At 38.8% G+C, this 10812-nt stretch overlaps 4 protein-coding genes across 7 annotated transcripts in view; 2 read left to right on the top strand and 2 right to left on the bottom strand.

Annotated features, from left to right (window-relative positions):
- Nucleotides 1-246, top strand: part of LOC105159691 (non-structural maintenance of chromosomes element 4 homolog A) — a gene marked incomplete in the record, with an annotated part of 3916 nt that extends 3670 nt beyond the window's left edge. The window contains 1 exon segment of the mRNA XM_011076850.2: nt 1-246.
- LOC105159689 (enoyl-[acyl-carrier-protein] reductase [NADH] 1, chloroplastic) lies at nt 511-4721 on the bottom strand. 3 transcript variants are annotated; one of them, XM_011076848.2, is made up of 14 exons: nt 4481-4721; nt 4176-4250; nt 3281-3582; nt 2873-2982; nt 2726-2781; nt 2552-2636; nt 2432-2479; nt 2135-2209; nt 1932-2043; nt 1771-1822; nt 1645-1696; nt 1506-1563; nt 1151-1249; nt 511-943 (listed from the first exon to the last, which is right to left on the bottom strand). In XM_011076848.2, exons 3-14 carry the CDS (start codon nt 3555-3557, stop codon nt 786-788), a joined length of 1182 nt encoding a protein of 393 aa, XP_011075150.1. In that variant the 5' UTR covers nt 3558-3582; nt 4176-4250; nt 4481-4721; the 3' UTR covers nt 511-785. The 3 variants fall into 3 exon arrangements, with proteins under 3 accessions (XP_011075150.1, XP_011075151.1, XP_011075148.1); XM_011076849.2 differs by lacking the exon at nt 4176-4250 and having other exon boundaries at nt 3281-3609; XM_011076846.2 differs by lacking the exon at nt 4176-4250 and having other exon boundaries at nt 4481-4720.
- Nucleotides 5016-8139, top strand: LOC105159688 (zinc finger CCCH domain-containing protein 52). 2 transcript variants are annotated; one of them, XM_020693559.1, is made up of 4 exons: nt 5016-5331; nt 5974-6034; nt 7072-7166; nt 7227-8139. In XM_020693559.1, the coding sequence occupies exons 1-4, from the start codon at nt 5259-5261 to the stop codon at nt 7895-7897; spliced, it is 900 nt and encodes a 299-aa protein (XP_020549218.1). In that variant the 5' UTR covers nt 5016-5258; the 3' UTR covers nt 7898-8139. The 2 variants fall into 2 exon arrangements, with proteins under 2 accessions (XP_020549218.1, XP_020549217.1); XM_020693558.1 differs by having other exon boundaries at nt 5017-5331; nt 7072-7177; nt 7355-8139.
- LOC105159687 (late embryogenesis abundant protein 46-like) lies at nt 8690-10585 on the bottom strand. Its single transcript, XM_011076844.2, has 3 exons — nt 10480-10585; nt 9379-9522; nt 8690-9272 (listed from the first exon to the last, which is right to left on the bottom strand). Exons 2-3 carry the CDS (start codon nt 9463-9465, stop codon nt 9075-9077), a joined length of 285 nt encoding a protein of 94 aa, XP_011075146.1. The 5' UTR covers nt 9466-9522; nt 10480-10585; the 3' UTR covers nt 8690-9074.

Raw genomic sequence — 10812 nt, 5'->3', positions numbered from 1 at the left:
CTAAAGAGCATGCTATCGACCTTTAGTTTAAAAGGCTTTCTGCTTGTTCAGGCTGTTGCCAGCTTAAGATGAGAGGATAAAACCGCCATTTGTACTTTGTGAAATTCTAGGTTTAGTGTATTTGTAAGCCAATCCTTCCTTTGTTGAAGAATTAACTTGAGAGGTTAACATCACTTAGTCTGATTTATTAGAGCCGATGTATATAATTTGGCATTTATGTTCTGTATCTCCTGAACTTTGTCTGTACTTCAGAATTTTGTGCAGTTGTAGTTAGCTTGTAGCTTAAGTTGGCACTGATCTGGTCAGGACCAAAAGAAAATGCAGTAGCAGTTCCCAATACTTGTCATGCTGCAAAGTAGAGGGAAAATTCATGATAAAACCAAGTAGCTGTTTTTGTGATTCTCAACTTCTGACTTCTCTTTTGCAGTGTGGGTATGTTTGTGCACATAAAATCAAATCCACGTCTTGGGCCTAAAACAAAGAAGCAAGCAAGAAGACTAGAAATCTTCCTTACAGCCTTACAAATGTAAGCCAAGTAGTAAATGCAAACAGCTTACAACAGTCAATTAGGTGGACAGGGTTTATAATAAAGTTGCAGTACAACATTTGCTGCAACCATCGAAATGTTCCTAGAAAAGAAGCAAGTTTTCCGGTCAAAATGACTATTCTTAATTGACCTTTTCTCTAAGAATACTGCAGACCATGAGAAATTACAAGCCCAACCTTATTCCTATACCAAAATTTCCCAATGACTTCAGTGAATGTGAAACTACTGACTAGTAGCACTAGCTTTTGTTGGCTTTTGGAATATCAAGATCCCGGAATACTGGGCTATCAACCCCAACTCCCATTGCATTAAGACCATTGTCCACATAAACGACAGCACCAGTGATGGCTGAAGCCAATGGGGATGCCAGAAAAGCAGCAGCATTGCCAACCTCATCTGTTTCATTTATTTTTCAGGGTTAGTATTAAGACAAATTGTCTGCAAGGATAAACACACTCACAAACCATGCACTGGAAGCCAGGAGTTATTCAAATTATAGCAACTTGTGCAGCCATGTTTACTGGTACCAATGATAAGACCTTGAAGTTTCTAAAAAGTTCAATTATAGAACAAATAAGGGAACAGAGCATCAAGGTGACTCACCAGCTGTTAGTTCCTTCTGCAAGGGTGCATTCTCCAGTGAATAATCGATCATCATATCTATAAAACCAATAGCTTTTGCAGCACGACTCCTCAATGGGCCTGGAGTAAGACAATTCATAATTACAAAAGGAATAGATATTAGCTTCACTAAGGTAAATCATTCGACATTATTTGCAAAAGAGAATTATCCATCCAATCACTAGACATGAAGGCCTTCAGTAGGGTGGACATATGGGATACAGTCTAGTATGTATCATATAGTTTGCATGTGCATTAACTGATAAATATTTTCCACTTTGTTTTTGCAAATCATTTTTACATCTTAAAAGTTAGCAAACAGTATGGTGTGAAGTACCTGCAGATATGGTGTTAACTCTAATGTTGTGTCTTCTTCCAGCTTCAAAAGCTAGCACCTTAAACAAGAGGATATATTACATAAGACATCACAGTAATACAAGAACATGAACATAAGATGCATCGTAAATTCGACTCACCCTTGTATCACTCTCCAGAGCAGACTTTGCGGAACTCATGCCACCACCATATCTGCAACAAAAAGACAAGGTAATTCCAAAAGGGCAGGTGAGATCAGATTTTGTTTGATATTAAAGAGAAAGTACCCTGGTATGATTTTCTCTGATGCAATGTATGTCAGAGAAATTGTAGCACCGCCTGAGTAACAGAGACAAAGAACCAATAAACAAAGCTTTACGGTGGAATATTAAGTCAAGTTTTTTTATCGTGAAAAACTCCAAGCAAGATGGTAAAAGATGCAAGATACCTGGATTCATGATGGGAAGGAAATGCCTGAGAAGAGAAACAAAAGAATAACTTGATGCAGAGACAGCTGCTAGATAACCATTTCTGGATGTCTCCAGAAGAGGCTTACTAACCTACAGATAGTATCAAACAATTAAAGGAAATGGTGATTTCTCAAAAAAAAACCACAATGACAGAAGAAGAGAGAAAAGCCCAAGCAAATACCTCTGGACCATTGGCAAGTGAGTGCACAAGAATATCGATACTGCCAAAATCCTGTTTCACTGATTCAGCAACTTCCTGCAAGAATAAAGCGTCTTTCAGTATCATTAGAATCATTTTATAGAGATTAATTGGATAATAATTGATGTCAGTCAAACTCATTGCCGCTTTCTTTGGCTGTTCAGGCGAAAAATTTACAAGGTAAATGCAATAATAGGCCATACCCTGCTCAAACTCTGATGAAAGAATTATGGAAAATAAGACAAAGAAAGAAAGATGGAGAAGATTAGAACGTAAGACCTTCACAGTCCAATTTGAAGACCCGGAATAACGTTTATTTGTTTTGACCTGCATCATAGAACAAATTAATTATCAGAAAGAAGAAAAGTAGCTTCAGAAGTACCAGTAAAGTTTTCTTACATCTTCAGGAACATCCCCAAGAGAGTCATAGACGGCATCCAATGGGTAGACTCTGGTAATTTCCATCAAAGAACCATCTGGCAACCTACAATTTAAAAGTTCCAAACTAGTGATCCACAGAAAAAGCAAAGTAATAAAACTACAGTTGGCTCATATAAATCACCGACTACTTACACTCGTGATTCATCAAACTTTCCACGACGTAGGCTTGTCTCAAAAATATTTAGTGCCTGGAAGATACCATTGTCATTAGGAAAAGAATATAACTGCCGATGGTTAAATTGATTCTCATACAGAGAGACATAAAGATTGTGTACATACAGGCACCCATGTACCAACGAGAATTTCAGCACCAGCAGCTGCAAGAGACTTTGCTATTGCCCATCCATAACCATTATCATCAGCTATACCAGCAATAAATGCCCTCTTGCCTGTATATAGAAAAACATATATTTGTAAAGTCCATAATCATGATCTGGAAACCTTCCCATTTTTATTTGAATAGGTGCAGAATTGCAATCAGCTGTGAGCAATAAATCCATCTATATGGTTAATGGGTACAAATGAAGACTGGCATGTGACTAATGGGAACAAAACTTTTGAATAATGTTTGTGCATAGATTTAAGAAAAAGAAGATTGCAAGTTACATCGAAGAAGTCCACAATAACTACATCAATGGGCATTAGAAAAAAAGGAGAACAGTGAATGCAGAAAACAGGAGGCTCAACCTCTCAAATCAATGGGTAATCCTGGCAAAGGCTGCTTATCACCTTCTCCTGCCACTGCTTTTATTACATGCCTTTGAGATTTTAACAACTTGGAGCCATAGGTTTTGGAAAATGACTGTGTAGCTGACATGAAAGACAAGCTCCTGAGCTTTGTCCAAGACGAGCCTTTCTTTTTGTTGCCAAAGTATGTGATTCTTGATCTGGAAAATCCATGAGATGCAGGAATACAAGACTTTGGTGCTACAATTTGTGTGCCAGGACTTGTTATTGCAGCCATATCCTATTTGAGTTTGAGGAAGCAGCTGACATTTCAAGAGGCAACACCAGATCTTTGAGCATGACAAGAAAATATCGGATAAGATATCCAAGTATAAGCAAACAACAATTGAAACTGGCAGAAACAATGGTTCACATCCTGCTGATAATTAATGTTTTGATCACTAAGAAACCAAGTGTTAACATTCTACCCAATGATGTTCGAACTAACATTACAAATTCCAACCGAACGTAGGTGTTTTGACAAAAATGTTATGCACACAATTTAACAGCAAGATACCTACAGCTTATTTAAGATAGATACGACATGAAACTTCATGTCAAAAACAAAAGTATAGTTGTAGTTCAGTATTCTTCTCTATATAACAAAACAAGGACAAGCTGTATATAACTGTTTTTACCTGCAACAACTCCAAAAAGTTACAAATAGTTCTCACCAATGCCAAGATGACAATTTTCTCATAAATCATATGGATGAACACTCCAATTTAGTGGACCATAATTAGCATGTTAAGGCATGCAACTACCCGCACAAAGAAAAGACAAATACATTCATGCACTGCAATTGACACAGAGCAAACTCGACTGCCCACAAACACATTCATAAACAAACTATCACCTTTGCTCCAAGAAAAGCCACACAACCTCACACCCACAACAACAAAAATCTTCCCCTCCACATGAACTTGCAAGCCTAAATACAAAAGTTAGCAAAAACCAAAGAATTAAATCATTTCAACCCAAGACACAAAGCAAACTCGACAGCCCACAAAAGATCTTGCTCATAAAACTACTCAAAAGAAAAGATCCAAGAAAGCAGAGGTGCTCCGCCAACAAAGGATCAACCCATTCATCTGAATCGACATTTTACAAGCCCATTAAATGCAAAAACAAGTTCATCTTCAAATGTGATTGAAAACTCACCTTTCTTGAATCGCTTTGTGAGAGAAAGAACAAATTTTTCTATGAACAGTGACACTTTCTTCTCTTTTAGTGGGGTTTAAGTCCGTGTACTATGAATAGGTGTGCAGTAAATGTGTGTGTGAAATGTGGGCTTCGATGAAAACAATGTTGTTCTTTGTTTGTACGCTGGTTTTGCACTGTTGGAAGCTTTGGAAGTACCGTTCAGACTTCAGAGAGTGAAAACTGGGAGTTCAGTTCTGGCAGACGTACACTCGTTAAATGACAGTTTTACCCCTTTCTTGGGTCTTGTAGAGCAGGGCCTTTGAGTTGGGCTAAGTGGGCCTCATTAAATACTCCTTTAGCTGAAAATTTATTTTACCCAAATCAAAGCCAGGGGAGGCCCATTAGAAGCCCATTTACACGTGCACGTGGCGTAGCAGATCTGATCATCAAGAGCACGTGAGATCGCAACCGCTTATTCATCGGAAAAATCGCGCGCGGAATCCAACTCAACTTCTTAACTATATTTAATGCGAAAGAGATATCCAGTAAAAGAAATATCATATTCTCCAAATTGTATGCTAATATTCGCAGTTCCTCTGTCATTTTACTCTCTCTCGCTCCGAGAAAAACCCTAGCTAGATTTTGGAATTTGGGTTTCCCTTTAGATTGTTTGTCGATTTTCCTATTTTTGATAAGACTCTAAGCCTTTACTTCTTTTTTGCCTGTGTTAAATTTGGTTTTTTGGTTGGATTTTGTGTTGTCCGATTTGAAATTTCGATCTGTAAGCTTCAGAGCTATGGACACTCGCAAGAGAGGCAGAGCTGAATTCGGTGTCAATGCTCATGGCGGTTTTAAGAAATCTAAGCCAGGTTCTTTTTCGATTGTTGTATCAGTATTTTTGTATGTGACTTCGTTTCTGTAGTCTATTGTCTGCGGTGAGTGTTGATTTGCTTCCCTGGACTTTACATTTGCGATTGGGTCGGCTATTTTTTGTTTTTATTCTTTTTATTGATTTTTCCAGTTATGCTTATACCAGCTAGAAATGCATTCGAGGTGGATTTAATTTTGTGCTAAGTCGGGATCTTGTATAGATTACAATAGGAAAAAGATTGTACACAAACATTTGTGGATTTTATTGAGCTTTTTCCTCAGTATTTGAAAATGTTAAAGTTTTAGTCGACAAAAAATGAGGATCTTTTTCCTTGGGTTTGCTAACATAGGGTGTTATGTTATATGTTTAGTCCTATGATTACAGTTAAGAGGAAATTGTAATTGTCTGTTATTTTTTAAAGGGACAGTTTTATTGAACAATATAAGAATGGTGGTATGGTTTATATTGTGGACATGTTCTTTCTAGCTTGTAGCTATTAAACTTTTATAATGGCTAATGTTTGATTTACGCTAAAATTTTATGCTGTCCGTATGATATACTTAAGATTCTAAGTATATTAATAATGGTAAGAATCAAAGAAAAGTTTAACTGAAGAAAAGTAATTAATGTTTTGCAACAGAAATCGACTCCTTATCAAGTGGTATAGGCAGCAAATCGAAGCCATGCACGAAGTTTTTCAGGTTCAAGTCTCAACTTACCCAAGTAATAAAATTTGAAATTTAAATATATATCCACATGCACTTCTGCTAGTGGTACTAAGATTTCTAACTATATCATGTCTATAGTGTTTAATAGAGAACATGGGGGTCTCTCACAGATGTGACACCTGCCATCGACACTGGCAGCTCTTTGTTGACAGTTAACAGTAAATTGACATTTTGTGTTCCTGGAGTAGGAACATTAGGTCTCAATAAGCATTGTTCTTTTTACCATTTCAGTGTCAATATTGGCAGGAATCAATCTTTTCCATAGGCCTTCTGGAGTCTGTATTTTTGTGATATCATCTCATCAGTCATCTTAGCTATAAGCCACATGCACATGTAAGTGATTAAGGCATCATTCATTGCCTATAAAGTAAACATATACCTCTTGTAAGCATATGCTATCGGCCTTTCAAGATTTACATTGTATCCTCACAGAAAATCTTTTAGCCAATGTGAGACTGCTCTTACACCAACTACTGGGACTCTGCTCTTGCAACAAGTAGCAAAAGTATCGGCATCTTCTTGTAACACTTTGATAATCCTCCTTGTTATGTTGTATTACCCAAAAAAAAAATTGTTCTAATTTTCTTTTTCATTTTGGGAGGGACGAAGAGTTCTTCTTTGTAGAAATCATTTGCTTATCCAAAATCAATGAAACTTATTCAAATATGACAACCGTGGAGTAGCGATTACAGTATTCCAAAATACGGTATAAAATCTACCAGTTAAATTAGTCTTAAAGAAAACTTGCTGAAGAGCTGGTGGTAGCTTCTGCTTTCACTAGTTTTTATTAAATCTGTATACAGCTCCTCTCTTTTGAATGCTGGGAGGTTTTTCCTTGATATATTGGTAAGAATTACAGTACCGAGCCAATCAAGTCTGATTGCTAGAATTTCCTTATTCTCGATTATATGCACCATGGTTTTCTGCCATATGAAATTTGACTTCTGACCATATGCTGCACTATGGTTTGTCCAGCAGATTTATGATATAATTTTCCCATTTTTCTGCAGCATGGCTGGTTGTCCATTTGGTGAGAATTGCCACTTTCTTCACTATTTTCCTGGTGGCTATAATGCTGTGGCCCAGATGATGAATCTGACACCTGGTCCTGCCACTGTGGCCCAGATGATGAATCTGGCGCTTAGTCCTGCCACCAGAACAAAAGTAGTGCCGCCGCCAATCCAGAATGGTTCAACTCCAGCTACTGTTAAAACCAAACTATGCAACAAATACAGCAGGACAGAAGGTTGCAAATACCATGATAAATTCCACTTTGCTCATGGGGAGTGGGAGCTTGGCAAACCTATCATACAAGCTCAGGAGGATCCTCGTGCCATTGGAGCTATTCCTGGCTGCTTTGCTGCTCGAGCAGAGCCACCTGTACCAGGACCTGCAGGCAGTTTTGGTGCCTCAGCTACTGCCAAGATCAGTGTGGATGCTTCCCTAGCTGGTGCCATCATTGGGAAAGGCGGAGTGAATTCCAAGCAGATAAGCCGGCAAACGGGAGCCAAGCTAGCCATCCGAGAGCACGAGACAGATCCAAACCTTAGAAACATTGAGCTCGAGGGTACATTTGAACAAATTAAGCAAGCAAGTACAATGGTGAGAGAACTGATTGTTAGTATTGGCTCAGTTGGTGGCCCAGGGAAGGCCATTGGACGCCCTGGAGGTCATGCTGCCCCAGGGAAGGCCATTGGAGGCCATGGAGGTCATGCTGCCCCAGGGAGCAACTTCAAGACCAAGCTTTGTGAGAACTTCTCCAAAGGGTCCTGCACATTCGGAGATAGGTGCCATTTTGCCCACGGGGCAGCTGAGCTACGCAAAACAGGGATTTAAGTGTCCACTTCTCGTAACAATGTTGTGCCATTTCATGTGGTTTCTTTCCAGAGTTTTGGCTATGCGATTTATGATGTTTTGACATTAAAACACTGATGTAGCAGATAATGTCCACCTATTGAAGAGCTATTTAGACTAACTAGTTCATTATCGATTGCAATTATGGTCTTTTGTATGCAAGGATGGGATATATGGCTTGTATTTCAATTCAGGGGCCTTGGGTATGTTGATTGTTTTCTTTCCTCTCTTCTCGGTAGGCAATAGGATTGGTGTTGGTTGTGTCTTGTTTATGGCTGGAAAATGTACTTGGGTTTTCTTATAGTTCCATTCCCGCATAATGTTTTGATGGTGTCAGCACCAGAAAGGTGGCTGTCAAAAATGACTGCACCAGCCAAAAGGAAGTGAAATTGTAGTTCTATTCCTTCATCTCTGCGTAGTCTTGTATTCCAGGTGAACTTGTGAAGAAATACCAATCTTTTTCTGCTTTGTTTTTTAAATCTTATCCGTTGGAATCCTTTTATCCCCAAATCTTCAAATAATTTAATAAAAAAAAACCAGATTTTCGAGCCGTTAAAAATATATGTGAAGATCAAAGAGAGAGAGAGAGAACACTTGTGCCTGGTTTTTTATTTGAATACACCAACGAATTTCAAGAATGGATTAATTGATTTTACTCTTTTTAACAATTAAGCACAACGTTTTTAATGGAATCTTATCTTTGCTTTCAAAAAGAATAATTTCAATGAAATCTTACCTTTGTTGCCAAAAAAAAAAAAAAATTAAGCACAACGATTTCCTAAATCAACAAAGGAAAAAAAAGAGCACATCGATTTAAAAGTAGACTCAGAAGGATCAAAATAAAAATTAAAACAGAAGCTATATAGTTGCTGACGTTAATCTTGTTCTTGGCCATAGCCTCACCCTTCCATACAAATTATATTTCCCTAACCACCGTAACCATCACTACTGCATACCCCCATACTATCACCACCAGCCCCCACATGCGTGGCGGGTCGGCCGCCCAGGGGAGGCGGCTGTCCACCGGGTGAGGCATCATCATCCCTACAGCCACTGTACCTGTGGGCTGCCCGGTTCCATATCCTAGCAGCCCAGACATCTAGTGCCGACCGGCAGGATATCCGGTCGCCCCAGTGGGCTGCCCGGGCAGCGTAAACATCTAGCGGGAGGTGGCAGGATGATCGGTCCCGCCAGTGGCAGGGTGAGAGTGGTCGTCGGCCGCGGTGGCGGCATGGGTGGCGGTTGCGTTCTCCTCGACGGCCTCCACCTTGTTGAGGTCTGCTTGGAAAATCCTCTGCTCCTTCCTCTCAGTTGCCATAGCCTTTTCTGTGGGACTGTGTGCACCCATTTTGTCCACCTGCACAGAGAAAAAATAAAACCAGTTGAAGAACATTAAGATGAATGAATGTTTAAATATTATATGAAGAAAGAGAAAGTAAAAAATACAAGAAATTAAAATGCACCTTTTCTTGAATGGTGGCTTTGGTTTTGGCCACGCCTGATTTGGCGGAGGCGGTCACATTTGAGACAGTTTCCTTCATCGACTGCATTTTTCAGGTGGTTGTTACTAATAATGTAGGGTGAGTTTAAATACACTCCTCAAGGGCCTGAAATAATGACACGTGGAACATCAGCTACTCATGTGGGTTGGTGACACGTGGCCAAGTTTGTGTTGGCTTAGGTCTTGAAATCTCAAGATAAAAAACAGGTATGTCCATTACACAAATCAAATACATCTCTAACATTATAAAAGATGCAGGAATGGATCATGCAAAAGCAACAGCCACACCATTACCTTGTGGAATCAAACTCAGCCAATATGAGCAAGAACAACTTGAAAATCCAGAAAAGTACAGAAGATTACTGGGGAGGTTACTATATTTGGGTTTTAGCAGACCTGATATATGTTTTGCTACCCAACAATTAAATCAATTCATGCAACATCCAAGCAAACAACATTGGGAATGTTGCAGTTCATCTTGTCAAATATCTAAAGGGACAATGCACAGAGGATTATATTTCCCAGCAAATGAGAACATTGAGCTAATATCCTATTGTGATGCAGATTGGGTTGGATGTAAAGATACAAGAAGATCATTGACTGGTTTCTATATATATTTGGGAGGATGATTGATTTCTTGAAAAATCAAGAAACAAACAAGAGTGTCGAGATCAACTGCAGAGGTTGAATACAGAAGTATGGCCTCTGCAACTTGTGAATTAATTTGGATACACAACATCCTTAGTGAATTTCAAGTCAAGGTTCCAACCCCCATTCCCTTCCTATGTGACAATCAATCTGCACTACATATTACAGCAAATTCGATTATTCATGAAAGAACAAAACATTTGGAGATAGATTGTCGTATAGTTCGAGACAAATACAAGGAGGGATTTCTAGCACCTACACACATAGCATCAAAGAGTCAAATTGTAAATATCTTCACCAAATCACATCCAAGATCAAGCTTCACTACACTCGTTTCCAAGTTAGGACTTATCAATGTATTGACAAGTCCAACTTGAGGAGGAAATGTAAAATTTAAGGGAAAGCTTGGACTTACCTTACCCAGAAGAACTGCTGCCTCGTACAGAAGATGATGAGAATGGAGTTTCAGTGAAGAAGAAGAAGAAAGCTTGCGACAGAGTTACTATCGGGTTTTGATTTACGTTTTATAAGAATGAATAAATATGCGCTTTATAATAACCGTTAGCCTTTGTATCTTCACTTATAAAAGCGTCTTCACGTTTTTAAGTCAATTAGCACTTTATTAGTTGATTGGTTACATAATTGGTTAGCATTATTAACTGACGTACTCTGCTGTATAAAAGGGAAGACTCTGTCTTCCACTGAGACATCTTCTTCCAAAACTGAATGATAACAATCTGAATTCCTC

Source organism: Sesamum indicum, linkage group LG4 (genome assembly GCF_000512975.1).
Source record: "Sesamum indicum cultivar Zhongzhi No. 13 linkage group LG4, S_indicum_v1.0, whole genome shotgun sequence".
Lineage (NCBI taxonomy): Eukaryota > Viridiplantae > Streptophyta > Magnoliopsida > Lamiales > Pedaliaceae > Sesamum > Sesamum indicum.
Note: the sequence above shows the minus strand (reverse complement) of the source record. Positions and strands in the feature narration are given on the sequence as shown.